Below are 15,174 nucleotides of genomic sequence, written 5' to 3' on the forward strand. Positions count from 1 at the left end.
CGTTGTAGTGCAGGGCGATATAGTCAAAATTATATTCCTCTATTGCTATGGTAGTTAATGTGATTAACTACGTCACTTCTAACGGCGAATACTATACTTATCGTGAAATTTGAATTTCGTTCTGGTATACCAGAACGAAATTACAACACATTGTCTTTGGAACACTGTAATACACATAATCATGCATAACTCGCAAATGCAAAATCGGAATCAACTGAAATTTTGGAAATAAGCTGTTTTCGTCACAAAATACTCCTTTAAGCTATTCGACTTAAATAATGATAATAAAGATGAAAAAAAAAACTAAATACAAATTATCATATTCCTAAAACTGTAAAAACTAACGATAAATGTCAATATCACTGCAGTCATTTCTTCAATGAAATCACTAAAAATAAAAATTCCGATCTGAGTATAGTTCACTTTAATTCACGTAGCTTTAAATGAAATCAAAGCTCCGTAACTGATTATCCCAGTTCTTTCTGACCCCACACCCGAGAACTCAAATAAAGACGCCGTATAGACGCTAGTGCGAAGCAGCTACCTTAACGCGTTGACGTCACTGTCACATCCGGTTGAAAAATAATAAAATCTGATCGTTATGTGGGTAGATTACGTCTTCGTGTATTATGATGACTAACGGTTGAAAATTCGGACAACAATCCCCCAATTGAGACGCAGCAACAGCCACCGCAGCGAAGTAAGTTTGTGCAGTTGTCATCGGGGTTGTCATCGGGGTTGTCATCGGGGTTGTCATCGGGGTTGTCAACGGGGTTGTCAACGGGGTTGTCATTGCATCGTTGACTTCCAACAGCTTTCCATTCAACGATGAGCTTGATGAGCCTGATAAGAATGTTTCCTGCAAAGATGGAAAGTTAAACTCATATAACTACATTTTGGGGCTATTTGGTAACAACAGTGGTTGCTTTGTAAGTTTAAAATTTTGTTTTACTCAATTTTGGGAATTTAATATGAAAACTACTCGAGATATTTGATAGTATTATAATTTGTTTCACCTGAAATTATAGTACGCTTGTATTATTTTTAATGATTAATTCATAACAGGGGTTAATTAATATCGTAGTATATAGTTCTATTGCGTCAGGAATAAGATATACTACATTTTTGTGTTCATTCTGTTTCCAGCCTACTTCGGGCCAATCTCTAAGATTGTTTGGAATAAAAGTTACAAAGATATGTGATCGACATGCTCAAGATACAGTAGGTCCACCTACACTAGAATACATCACACCATGTGACTGCCAAAAACAACGGCACCGGCACGACAACAGCTCTCTGTTATTCACCTGGGTGGAATGGAACAATCGAGATAAAGATTCTTGCCTAAAAAGACACAAAACGATGTCCCTGATGGGGATCGAACCCACTTCCTTACGATCATGAGTCAAACACTTAGGCCACAAAAGTTAGGTCGGCGTGCTCCCAATTAGCCTTTTTGAAATATGGCGTACACAGTAGGAGGGCAGTCTTCAATATGGGTAAAAGCCGGTAAATTCAAAAGAATTTACCTATTTCGAGCAGCGCCATCCTATTGTGTCCGCCATATCTCGAAAAGGCCAATGTAAAATGCTCTCAATTTTACCATAGCATGCATGTTCTGAAACTTACCTACAGCTAGCAGCACAACTGAAAGGTTTACGGTAAGGATGAACGCGGTCGTGAGGTTTTCCCTGTGGTTGCTGTAGGTAGGATCTTCGCTGTAGGGAACCTTAAAATATATAGCTGCTAACAAGTTGAAGAAAATGGCCATGAGTGCCAGCATCTGGAGCCAGTGTTCAAATTTATCTTTTATCGGCTTTACATATGCGTGAATGACAGTATAGACCACTGAGATGGAAATGGATAAACCGAGCGTAAAAGTATCTTCTGACCCCCACAAAACTACAAGCGACGTTTGAATTAATTTACGCGACAGTTCAACGATTTCCCAGAACCAATATTCAGGTTCGTAGTTCTCGCAAAGAAATCGAATGTGCAGTGGGATGTCATCGTCAATATCATTACTGTTTTCATCTGCGTCATTGTTAATTGACAAGGGCCCTCTATCCGTATTTTCTTCAGAGTTAACCCTGTCTTCCATTGTTGAAGCCGAACTGTTTTCACCGCGTTCATCATTATCCCGATTAGATTCCGATACACTACTCTCTGACAATATGTCAATGTTATTTAACATGGGCGTTCTTTCCGCAATTTCTTCAGAGTCAATACTGTCTTCCATTGTCGAAGCCGTACTCTCGCGTTCTTCATTATCATGATTATCTTCCGTTTGTTGAGAAAAATGTTTCTAATGATACCAAAGACTGTTTTAGGATCTTTGATCACAAGCAGCATGCTGATTGGAAATCCAACAACGTATATCAGACATATGTATGCCCCCATTTGGAAGTGCAGATGCTTTGGACTGTTGCAGTTGATTCCGTAATCAGATCGTAGTTTGGTAACACTATACGTGCACCTGGTACCGTTGGCAACAAGACAAAAGGTATGGCAAGCTGGTGGCATAAGCCCCATGATAACCTGACATACACTTTGGTAGGTTATAAACAAGAAGACGACCACGAGGGCGATTACAGGTAAGTAATATTTTTCCGGAATCACAGCATGTCGAAAACGGTACTTCAGGCATACATAAATCATGCAAGACAAGATGATAACCACGGCACAAAATGACATACCAACCACGAATTCCTCGTAAATGTTTAATTGCAAGGCATCTGTGAAGCAGCGAGGCTTAGCCAAGAGTTTAAAGATGTTCAGCTCTAAGTATTTAAAGATGCCTGCTAGTTGTGATACTTCCTTTGGCCATTGAATGTCGTGCATAGATGTTAAAATTGCACCAGCTATTTGGTAATAAGCGAGGACAATTTTGAAGCTACCAATGAAAGTATCTAGAGGAGATCGCGTTGGTCGGCCCCTTTTTCTTCTGTAATTCCAAATTGCAAAACCAACAACTGCAACAACAACGAGAGCGACAATAACAAGTTCTAAAGCCAAACGCCACCATGACGGGCATTCAAAACAGTATTCAAACCATGGGTAGTATCCCTTACTGCATCTAGAACACAGCCATCCTTCATAACCATCTCCGCAGGATGCATTAATAATGCTAATGTTATCTCCGTGTACAGGACATGCGTCAATTCCTTGAGGGCACTTGAATGGCATAGGTATCTTACCATTAAAACTCGTGGTATTTTTGTCGTAGCCGTCATTTGAAATCAGAATATTATTCACAAAGTCTTTGTACTTCAACATTTCTATATACCCTGCTGTATCATTCCCGTCAAAGTTCCATGTCCACCAGTATCCTTGTTTCAATTTCTGATACTCAAAGGAACAATCAACACCTTCTTCGGGGCATTGTTTGCAAGTCCCAAACCTATCTGTTCGGAAATATCCATCTAAACAAGGGCATGCGCGAAAACCAGCTGGATTGGTTTTATCAGTTCCTGTAGGACAAACTTGGCAATCTGCAGCTTTTGTCCCTGGATAATCTTCTAACGGAACAAATGTTCCTGGATTACACCTCTCACAGCCAAGATCTTCACCATCCTCAGCTAATTGGCCAATTTTATCCTGGTAAAATCCACCTGAAAATAAAAATGTATTCAAAATAGACGTCATTTCCGCAAGTAAAAAACGATCAAAGCTAAAATTTTAATGATGCTATCATCATAAATTGGGTCCTAAATGCTGCATTCAGAACTTTCAGAGTTGTCGTCGAACATACTGCAGTTACTGTCCGTTTTCCTATACACAATACACAGTGCTCTCACCATTGGCGCGTGACCTCTACAAATGATGTATGTTGGAAGAATGGGCACTTGACTAGTTAACATCACTGTGTGAAAAATAACCAGCCAATATTTAAAGTATTCTCCAAACTTCTAGCAAATATATTTCTCTAACATGACCTAAAATTACAGCTAGGTTAGATGTTCAGAAGGGGTCGCACTTTCGTAGAATATGAGTGAGGGCAAAGCATAGCTAGCTCAACTCCCCGTGTTAATTGAATGGAGATTTGACCGAAAATATTGAGCTATATTGGTAACGGACCGCTCCGTTCTGAAGGATGCCACAAAAAAACGGTACAAGCTACATTTAAAGTATTCTATGAAATTCTAGAAAATATAGTTTTGTAACATGTCCTAAATTTTTAGCTAATTTAGGTGTTTGGAGAGGGTCGCACTTTTGTGTTTTAGGAAGGATATGTAAACGACAAATAACACCAAAAATATGAAGAAATTATTTCCAAACCGTGTTAAGTCAACAATCATTATGTTGCTCATTTTCAAGAATGCTGGTTAACAAAAAGCAGGCCATTGTCTCATTTCGTGAACAAAGGTCCACATACCATTGTTTCCTTCCGTTTCCTTTATAATCGGTTACCCAACTGAAGCTATAATACCAGCTTTATTGCGATATCGCACATGTAAAACAGACACATGTGCACAACCAGAGAAGATCCGATTTAATCAGTTGAGCTGTTTTAATGAGTGTTATCTTGGTTTAATAGCTTTTAATGGGGTTTAATTCCTGCAAAGGTCGAGATGAATTCTACTGTAGACATGACTGCATCATGAGCCTACTCTATTCCATATAGTACAGTACAAAGTGAATTATCCCAATGGATAGGTAGCTTTTTTTACTTTTTACCATGCTTACAACTTCTTTATTTTTTAAGTAACTGAAATCAAAATTAAGTACAATATAAGTGTGTCAGGTTTGTTTATTTAAAGTGGTCTGTTGATGCATAATTATTTTCATATAATGCGCGCATCATGATCAAGTAAATGAGACGATGTAAGCTTTAGACCCAGAAAATATGCTCTGAGCAGTTTGCTACATGAGGTTTGGGGAAATTATCGATCATTACGTTTGGGTTTTGGAAAGAACCTTCTGTTAAATCATGCATGACTCAATTACAAATCTCTAAATCCCTTTCTTCTTATCTATTGATATTTTGAATAGTGTTTATCTTTCCCTAATAGATTATGATACTAAATGAACAATGAATGCTGGGACTAGGCCCTACATCTCATAGGACAATAAAGCTAGCGCCCTGATCGATTCTTCCTGCATATCAATATGCTTCATTTACATTACAGAGATCGGACACTAATCCCAACCATAACAAACCATGTAAAATGATCACCTATATTACAGGTCTATATATTACAGGATTAGATTAGTAAACTATGATCTATTTGCAAGTATTATTTTGATTGAGCAGGAAAGATGTGATACTATTTTTTTTTATAAGAGTCTAGTTGCCGGCGTCAGGTATACATAGAATGTGTTTTTTTTATGATGATGACATGGACGTACTGATCATTATGCATGATACAAACTCATAGGTGTTGTGCGTTTGGCAATTTGGGAGGGGTGGGGATTCAAAATGACCCCATAGGATTATAAAATCAAAATTTCGAATTGCTCAAATACCTCTTTCAAATATATCAAATTATTTACATAAATAAACAAAAACAAATAAATAAATAAATAAATAAATAGATAAATAAATAAATAGATAAATAAATAAATAAACGAAAAAACACATTTTAGCGTAGCATTAAAATCATAAATATAACCATTGCTGGCAGGAGGACTCGAACCAACGATATTGATATCAGCAGTCTGATGCTCTACCATTGAGCTATGACATCATCTAGTGATGAGGGTCGAGTTTTTAGCTTATACAGTGTTTGTCTGTGATAATGCCGCCTCGTGAAAGAAAGAAATATAAAATCTCAATTTTTAATTTAAATTTATTTGATAATTTTCTAACCTATATTTTCTTTAGAGCAGGGACAAATATTTCCCTTTTTATCCAATTTGACCGCTATATAAGAATCTACTTCTTTTATTACTGATTTAATTCCGCGATTTGTTCCATTAAGCAATATCAAAGATTAATGTCACACATCTCACAACAGATATTTAGTTGGCTTAGGGTTTTTGCACAGTGCTGTTTAACCGAGAGGTACCGAGATCGATTCCCACCTCTGCCTGCAATTTTTTTTAAAGACTGGGAAATAATAACCTGACATTCGCCGCTGACATTCGTACTGCAGAAGCGGAGTTATAACTTGTTAAACTTGGCACTACATTATTTCTTTCTTTTTTTCACATTGCTGGTATTAAATATCAAATGGTCATAATTGGCGGTCACTTCAAATCATCCCCAACTGAACGAGGTTCAGGAATGTCCTCTCATTGTTAATTGTTGGTTAACCCACCACTTGAGAATAAAGGACTATGAATAGGTGCAACAGGATTACCTACGGGATTATCTCAAGGATATAATTCTGTTCTCCTTCCTTTTCTTACATCTTCTCTGATATGTGCTAGTGTCAATGGTCATTGTTAAAAGGCAATAAGGTGTGTAATTGCAATATTTCCTCTGAATAGGAAAGACTCTCTACATCGAGTTATGTATGCTGGTGGTTCGCAATACTGTTATTTAAGAGAAGGTATCTTCCAAATCCAAATCGAAATGGATGTTCATAGCAAAAAAAAATTGCACTTCAAATAAAAAACAAAAGTAAAATGATAACACCTCCTCCTAAATTCAGTATAACACAAATGGTGTACATTATCGGCAATTCGTCAGTATAAGCATATTAAGTAAACCATAAGCACGATATTGGTACTATAAATAGCATGAATAGACTGGTGCACAGGTGCCAATTGTTACTGATTGTTTGAAGCCGTGCTTGATGACGTGGGAAATATTTTGGCCAATCAAAAGGGCTCTTTCGTTATCATTGGCAAACTGTGTGGAGTGAGCGGAATGAAACTGGTGAAGGAGGAGACTAGTATAAAATAATTAAAATAATGAACATTGTAATATTTGAATCATAATTTTATCTTATTAATCAGTTTTTTTAAATGATTTTACAAGACGCGAAAACAGAAGCGTTTTGTTATGTTTCCGGACATGAATACAATAATATTAAAGAAGGCCTGTGCCTTGGTATTGTTTTTATGAATGTACATATTAAGTCTGTGTTTTTCATAACATGGATACAAAAGAGCTATTTACTTTAATATTTCAAATCCTAATAAAGTTGCAAAACATCGATCTGATAAATAAACGATTTATTTCAGATATTCTTATACCAACCTGCGGGACATTTAATACACTGTCCTTCAGGTCCTACGTAGGTTGCGGTATAATATCCAACTTTACATGGTACACATTCCCAGTAAGAGTCGTCGTTTCTGCTGCAGTTGAAGCCCGATTGCGATAAAACTCTTTTAACATATACACCAACTGTCCATTTGACATCGTCGACGTCAGTACCAACAGAAGAACTAAGCAATAGAAAGAAGAAGCAATCAGACAGTATTAAAGCCTATATGTTTTTTTTTAATAATATGTATTTTTGGATGATTTCGTACGCTGTAGTCTGTCGATATAGTCCAACGACCAAATGTTTACCGAGGCGTTCATGTTTTGCTGTTCATTTATGCAGTTTTCAGTCAATATCTTCTTAAGAAAATGTAAATTGAACCTATTTTTTTTTTTCGGCTTATCGCAGCAATAATCAAAACAGTAATGTTCACAGTTTTCCTAAAACAGATACATTCATGAGGGCTCATCAAAAAGTATTAAGAGAGTTTGAAAAGGCTCGTAACTCTAACATGCTACCAAAGTACTTCAACCTACCATACCAGGGTATAAGGAAGCTCTTTTTAACCCTTTTCATCCCTGTTGAATAATAATACTAACTTTAAGAAAAGGTAAACAATGATGGCGCTATTTATCTTAAATCTTGTTTTCATCTTTACTAGGGATACATGTAGACATTGGTATAATGGTATTCAAATATCAGAAAAATAGTAACAAATAACAAGGACATTTTCAAAAACTTTTTAGCCAAATAGCCTATATTATTTGGCTAAATATACGTAAATAGCGCCCTCAATTTGAACACAAATATACAGTTTATAGAATACAAATTACCACAAAAAAGCAGAAAAAGATGAATAAGTTGATAAAGATACGAATATCTATGTTAAAATAGCTAGCATGTGTATGTAAGTGTGATAACTGTTGGTATTGTCCGGGTCCTGATTTTAATATTATATAATGTTTTGTTAGAAAATTGAATAAGATAATGATCACATCAAACAACCGTGGTGATAGTCCATCTAGAAGCATGACGAGCCCGTTAGTGTAACAAGTCATGCCGTCAACTCATGACGACCTTGCTTAATTGCAGTAGCGTAGCCAGCAGGGGGGGAGTGTTGGAAGAGTGCCTCCTGACAAAAAATTAAAGCGAAAATCTGGAGAACAAAGAAAAAAGGGGTAAGGAGCCTCTTTTCCACCAAAATTCAACCCGATCATGGGCTAAAGTAGTGTAAAATACAAAATTCTTGCCCACTACTCGCGCACATTCTCACAATAAAGTCCGTTTCATACCAATCATGGGCAAAAATAGTGTCAAATAAAATAATTTTGCGCACATCTTCCAAATAAGATCTTTTGGGTAGCTCGAAGACATGTACAGTCTCTATAAAAACAAAATTGGTATATGTATGTATGGTGCATTTTTTTCGTTTGTGACCTGAAATTTTAGTTTGCCCCCTCCCCCCCCGACCAAGAAAGCTGGCTACGCCCCAGTTTGCTTGCCTTTTTTGACCAGACAAAAAAACAAAACAAAAAAAAACAAAGGGGCGTTTTTAGACCGTACATTAATGACACAATGTTTTCCTGAGTCCGCCGCATCATGTGTATGAACAGAAAAGTTCAGGTAATCGCGCATCTTAGGGTGGGTTGGGAGAGTATAGGGGCGATCATTCAAAGTGTTTTACAAGTTGCTTTAACCTGTTTCAATGACAATATGTTATTTTGGCGGTCCTATATTCTCCTAACCCACCCTAAGATGCGCGATTACCTAATTGTAAATATACACATGATAAGGACTCAAGAAAACATTGTGTCATTAGTGCCCTTTTCAGGTGGCACCTAGATCAATCTGAAGCAGACGCTATTTACATATGTTTTAAATTTAAATTAGCCAATTAATCTGAGTTATTCCTTACATTTTATGATAAAAAGTTTTTTGAAAATTTCCTTTCCATTTGTTAGTCTTTTTCCTTATGTTCTAATACCAGTATACCAGTAAAGAAAACATTGTGTCATTAGTGCCCTTTTCAGGTGGCACCTAGCTCAATCTGAAGCAGACGCTATTTACATATGTTTTAAATTTAAATTAGCCAATTAATCTGAGTTATTCCTTACATTTTATGATAAAAAGTTTTTTGAAAATTTCCTTTCCATTTGTTAGTCTTTTTCCTGATGTTCTAATACCAGTATACAAGTGTCTACCCCTTGTAAAGATGCAAACACGCTTTCATATAAATAGCGCCATCATTGTTCAACTTTTCTTTAAAATGACACAGTTTTACATGCCATCAAACAACCGTGGATGCGCTTTCAGGTCCCACAAAATACTGTGCAAAGATGGGTTATAGAGACCTTAATATCTTTTAAAATTTATGCTTGGCGTCTGCTTGCACTTTTAAGAGAGGTTGTATCGTCTAGCTCTTTTTAAACTTACATGGTAATGTTTGATGCATATTTCGGCCACTGGTGTAGATACTCTGTAGATATAAATCTAATAATTGTAATGAGGAAAAACGACATTGAACGTTACATTTAAATATGCCAAATTCCATATAAATATAATTATCTTAACATACATGCTGAGCGTTGTACTTATAGGCTTTACATGTGATGCAAATGTTAACACATTTGGGATATATATATACTGGTTCTTAAACTTAACATTGAACCACATGGTTATATATCTATATTAGCAGTATATAATATAGTAAGTACAAAAGGTCGATATCACAATTATATTACTTACACATTTCCTCCGTTTGCTAACCAGTGAAATGCATCATCCTCAATCTTTGTTATTGGGTTATAATACATATGCCTGCAAAGATATTACTGGTTAATATGACATGTGCTAAGTGAAATATATTTATCAGGTACAACATTATATAGTCACGTGATAGTAAAGTAACCAGACTTCTCCGTAGACCACTTGCATATTGTGCATACGTTTGCTATTATATTTAAGCCTAAAACTACACATCCAGATTCTCATTCACGGTTTACCACCGCGGCAGATTACCTTCGCGGCTACACCTGGTGTAGCCCTGAAGCTACACCTTGATAGAGCTACTCTGAAGCTACTTCGAAGAAGCTACACCTTAGCAAACCCATCGTGGATACACCATATCAGAGCTACTTCGCTGTTACTCCATCCATTGTCTGTCTAGAAGCCAACTCCGGTGCTACACTAGTGCCAACTTCTAGATACGCCATATCGGAGCTACTGCAAAGGTACTCTTAAGAAGCTACTCTGAAGTACATCTGATAGCTGTCAGCCACGAGCCAACTCTGGAGTAATAAACACCGAAGTCAGCTCCGGTGTACAACCGCAGCCAAACGGGTCACTGACCGGCAGCGGTAAACAACTCACCTAACGCGTAATCGGCCGCGTACTAGTGCGCGTACCTAGCTATTTTAGCAAAGCGAACGTTTGTTGTTTTGATTAATTGATTGACCATGTTTGCACGTTTGCATAGGGCGTCATGACGGAGCGAGAATCACTTGCCGATGTCACGGAGACATTTTGTTTCTCTTAGTGGTTGTTTCCTTTGTAGAAACGTGTTCTTTTGTTTAACGACAGTACCAGTACGACTTCTTCTCAACTTGTTTTTAAAATCATTTTCAATCATTATTTAATTTTGTGTTCCTTGTTATGTTTTTAGTTTTGCTAACTTGAGATGCTTGTGTGACGTTGTTTTCCTGTGTGCATACTGCCATGACTGCGGTTCGCGGTTCCACTTTCTCATGTTGTTTGTTTATTTACCGTACCCGGGTTTATTATTACAGTTAAAATTTACTCATAATTTATACTTCTTGAATTTCTTGTTTTTAAGCTGTTTTCCTAACATTTTGCACCGCATTTACTTTACTGTTGCAAGGCGTGGGCCTATAGGCCTATATAATACACCTTCTTGCAATACAGTTTGGTTTTGATTCGTTTGGCTAGGCCTTAGGCCTACTAGTCTTTCATCTTTCATTTATGTTATTCACAGTTTTCATATTTTTTTACTTGGTTGTTATTCATCTTTTAAGTTGACTTACCTGTTTGATATGTGTTTTTTCGTTTGTTTGAGTAGGCCGTATTTTGTTTGTTTTTAAACATTTTTTCTTTGCTTATTATACTTGAATGATTGGTCACTTAGTAAAAAGTAAATATTTAAATAACTTACTAAACAATTAAATAGTAAATAAGTAAAATATAATACATATAAAGAAATAATAAATATAAAATTAATAATAAATTGTGGGGTCCTAAAATAAATATTAGTTATAAAATGACCAATCATTCAAGTATAATATGCAAAGAAAAATGCTTAAAAACATACAAAATGCAGGCCTACTCAAACAAATGAAAAAACAAGCAAACAGGTAATCAAATTAAAAAGCTAAATAACAACCAAAGTTTATTTTACATAGGCCTAGGCCTACGAGTAGGGCCTATTATTCATTTAAAAAAAAAATTTAGGCCTAAATAATGCACATGTTTACTTATTTACTTTCTTATTTGTGTAGTTTTTACTTGTTAATTTAATTACCTATTTATTTGTTTATTCATTGATAAATTTATTTAGTCAATTATTTACATCATTAATTTTACTTACTTCCTTATTTCTGAACTTGTTTATGTATTTATGTAGGCCTATTTACTTGTTTATTATTTTCTGTTATTATATTATTAACATATATTTGAAAATAATAAAAGAAAGAAAGAAAGAAAGAACAAAACTCCCTAATATAGCCTAATAAAAGCATACAATAAAGCTAAATTGAGAAAATAGCATTAAATCTGGCAACAGATCATCACGCATTTTTTTACGGAGTACCTCTAGAGGTACTCCGCTATAGTCTGTCTCTACGGGAGGTACACCGTGGAAAACCGGATAGGAGTAGTCCACGGATTTTTGACTCGTGTTACGGTACACCGCTACAGAGTAGCCCTGGAGGTAATCCGGAGTAGCTCCAGAGTACATCCAGTGAGAAATTGGATGTGTATGATTTGTATTAATTTGTGTACAATTGATAGATTTTCACACCTGATCATTTCAGTCACCGTACTCCCTCTGTTTGTTACCTTCCCAAGTGAACTACTGACTTTAGATTGCGGGTTACATGCAGAGGCGGATTTAAGGAAAAGTGCCCTGTCAGCAAAATATCCTGGGGGCCCAGTAGTAAAGAGTTGAAATCAGGAGCGTGTCTGAATTTTTGTCGGGAGGGGGTGTGCAAGAAAAAAAAATTGACCCGTGAGAATTTGTTCGGCCCAATGTTATGAGATATGGGCGAGCAGTGCGCGAATATTCATTCCATTACATAATATTTAAGTAAAAGTTGAAACGCGCGACATTTGCAATTTTACACCATTCTATACCCAAATGAAGGGTTTATCAAATTTGTGCGTGTTTAGACGATAATAGGAATAAAGAATATTTCTTTTTCTGTTGTTGCTCAAGAAGCAAGCAAAATCCCTTGCATCAGGGAGGTAAATAACATGTTAACTGGGTGGGAAAATGCCCACCCAGTAAATTATCTTACCAAATAATTTCAATACATTTTAGAAAATGTCACTCGTCCAAAACAGGTATAATTAAATATATTTCTTTAATCTGTGAGTACATTTCCGAAAATCCAAACGCCTGGATGCCATTAATTATCGCTGCCCGCCCAGTAAATTATTTTCCCTAATTTGAGGGCAAAAATAAATTAAATTGCCCACCCAGTAAATTATCTTTATTTACCTCCCTGCCTTGCATTGTTTGTCCAGAATCAGTTTTAATATCACAATCTGACCTCAAGGAATATGAAAAAAGTGGGTGGCAAAAATGCACCTTGCTCAGAAAAGATTTAAGGTCATACAGGGGTCAAATTTCAAAATTGATCAGATCATGTTATTAACCACGCCAAAGTATTGCTCTGATCATAACGATTCAGACAAACAAAGTATTGTTTGACACAGAGGTCCATCACTATAAACTAGAGACGATCCACTCTACATGTTTACGTAACCGCCTTCAACTCCTTTGCAACATTTTGGATACCAGGATCGTATTCTGATTCGTTGAACCTTCTAATTAGTATACTTTTTGATACCTCCATATTTGGTATTACCTAATTAATTATTAATACCTTTACGTTGTTTACACAGTGACTTCATTAGAACTGGTCAAACATCCGACGAACGAACATTTGCATTTTTCTTTCCATTACAATATTGTGAAATATACCTGACGTGTTAGTTTTCTGGTAATTCAAAGTCTTCAGCATAGTTATAACTTGGTTCCAAGCCTTAATCGAAAAACCTGCACAACTATGAAACAGTGTCGTATAGCTATGGGTTGTTTTGCACAAATAGGCCTATCACTCATTAATTTTGCTTCTAATAAAGTTGAATATCGGTCTTAAATTAATATTTTAATTTATTCTGTGCTGAAAATCCTCCTGGCACGTGCCATTACCATTAACTACATCGTACACAACAATCTGTGGAATTTGCGGCGCTTTGTGCTGGCGCGAAAGTAAAAATCTCACTTGGTGCATGGACGTACGTAAAGCGCGTCGTGTACTTCCATTATTATTTGTAACAATTTTGTGTTAGGGACAAAGTCTTGCTAAAAATGCAAAGTACATAGTCGTATATTTTACTTGGGCTTTCGCGAGCAATAAACTGGTAGATTCCAAAATCAGAGTTGTTCAGTATTGAAGTGAGTCAGTGTAATTATGCCAAGATATGTTGCATTCAATAACACAGGAAGGGAAGAGAATAGCTGCCTGAATTAGAATGCGATTTTCCCGAATTTGAAAGTGACAACTAATTTGGACATTTCATTTATCCACTTTAATCAGCGAGCTTTTCAACCATGAATATAGTATGTATGTAAAAAAACCAATATGAATCGGAAATACAATCCTTTTAATTTACAAGACCAGTGAAAAGGGCGTTTATAATGTCAGTTGGCTTACCGGCAACAAAGAGGAAACATACGCCAACTGAAACATTGTTTCCCATTTTAGCATCGAAATTCACAATTTTCCTCTCTATAGACCATTCCTATAATTGGGACTTTCCTGCCGTTGATAGGGTAAACATCGATATCACGTCATTATAAAACAACAAAAGCGAGGCCACAAGGGATAAGAAAACTTGAAAAATTCCAAACAATGACTGCTAATTTAAGTAATAATGTACGATTTGCTCTTCCCTTCCTACCTTTTCTTCCTTCAATTCCCTTTTTTTTTTTTTTTCTATTCTATTTTCCCCTTTTTTCCTCTTCTCTGCTATTTGTTTTCTTCTCTTTCCATATACTTATTCTTCTCTTCACTTTCTTTACCCTCCCTTCCCCTCTTTCTTCCATTTCTTCACCTTCCTTCCATTCCTTTCTTGAAATGTTTTCTTTCAAATTATTGGTAAATTTCGGTTTACAAGTCCAATAATCATGATAATTTACTTACGCTTTTGACGTTTATCTTCAGAACAGAAGACTTAATCAGTAATGCGCAGATCTAGCAACACTCCCATTCTTATCTCCAGCGTGTTCTGTTCTTTGCAGTAGCTGAACGTATACATGATTTAGAATGAGATGAGAATGCACGATTTACAGGACAGGATAGTGGTAGTGTTGCTAGATCGGCGCATTACTGATGAAGTATTCCGATCGGAAGAAGAAACATCATACAGTACGACAGCAACTTAGCTCACTTCCGGTAATTTTTACCGGCGTGACCTCTGCTGTTACGTAACGTAATGTTGAAAATCAGGTGGCAAATACAGTTTTTCAGAAAACATCAAAAAATGGAATACACGAGTCGTTTCTCCCTTCATTTCCATATTGAGCCCATAGATAAGATATGAAACATGAGTATAAGGAGCACAGTAACGTGTAAAAGTCCAATTATTGTGGAGAAAATAAATGTTTATTGTGTGCGAAGTAGCCTAAAAATGAGAAAAATGCATGTCACGATCACCAAAATGGTTATATCTGCAACTATGAGCCAACGCCGGTCGTATGCTTTTCTGTAATGATATA

At 36.2% G+C, this 15,174-nt stretch overlaps 1 protein-coding gene across 1 annotated transcript in view; it reads right to left on the reverse strand.

Annotated features, from left to right (window-relative positions):
• Positions 1-284: 284 nt before the first annotated feature.
• The window catches only part of LOC140169823 (uncharacterized), a 57,846-nt gene continuing 42,956 nt past the window's right edge, over positions 285-15,174 (reverse strand). Inside the window, exons 13-17 of the mRNA XM_072193125.1 lie at positions 9,903-9,974; positions 9,591-9,647; positions 7,148-7,338; positions 1,630-3,611; positions 285-859 (exon numbers count right to left, since the gene is read on the reverse strand). Coding sequence (XP_072049226.1) covers positions 2,188-3,611; positions 7,148-7,338; positions 9,591-9,647; positions 9,903-9,974 — 1,744 coding nt within the window. The 3' untranslated portion in view covers positions 285-859; positions 1,630-2,187. The remainder of the gene's footprint in view (positions 860-1,629; positions 3,612-7,147; positions 7,339-9,590; positions 9,648-9,902; positions 9,975-15,174) is intronic.

Source organism: Amphiura filiformis, chromosome 14 (assembly GCF_039555335.1).
Source record: "Amphiura filiformis chromosome 14, Afil_fr2py, whole genome shotgun sequence".
Classification (NCBI taxonomy): Eukaryota; Metazoa; Echinodermata; class Ophiuroidea; order Amphilepidida; family Amphiuridae; genus Amphiura; species Amphiura filiformis.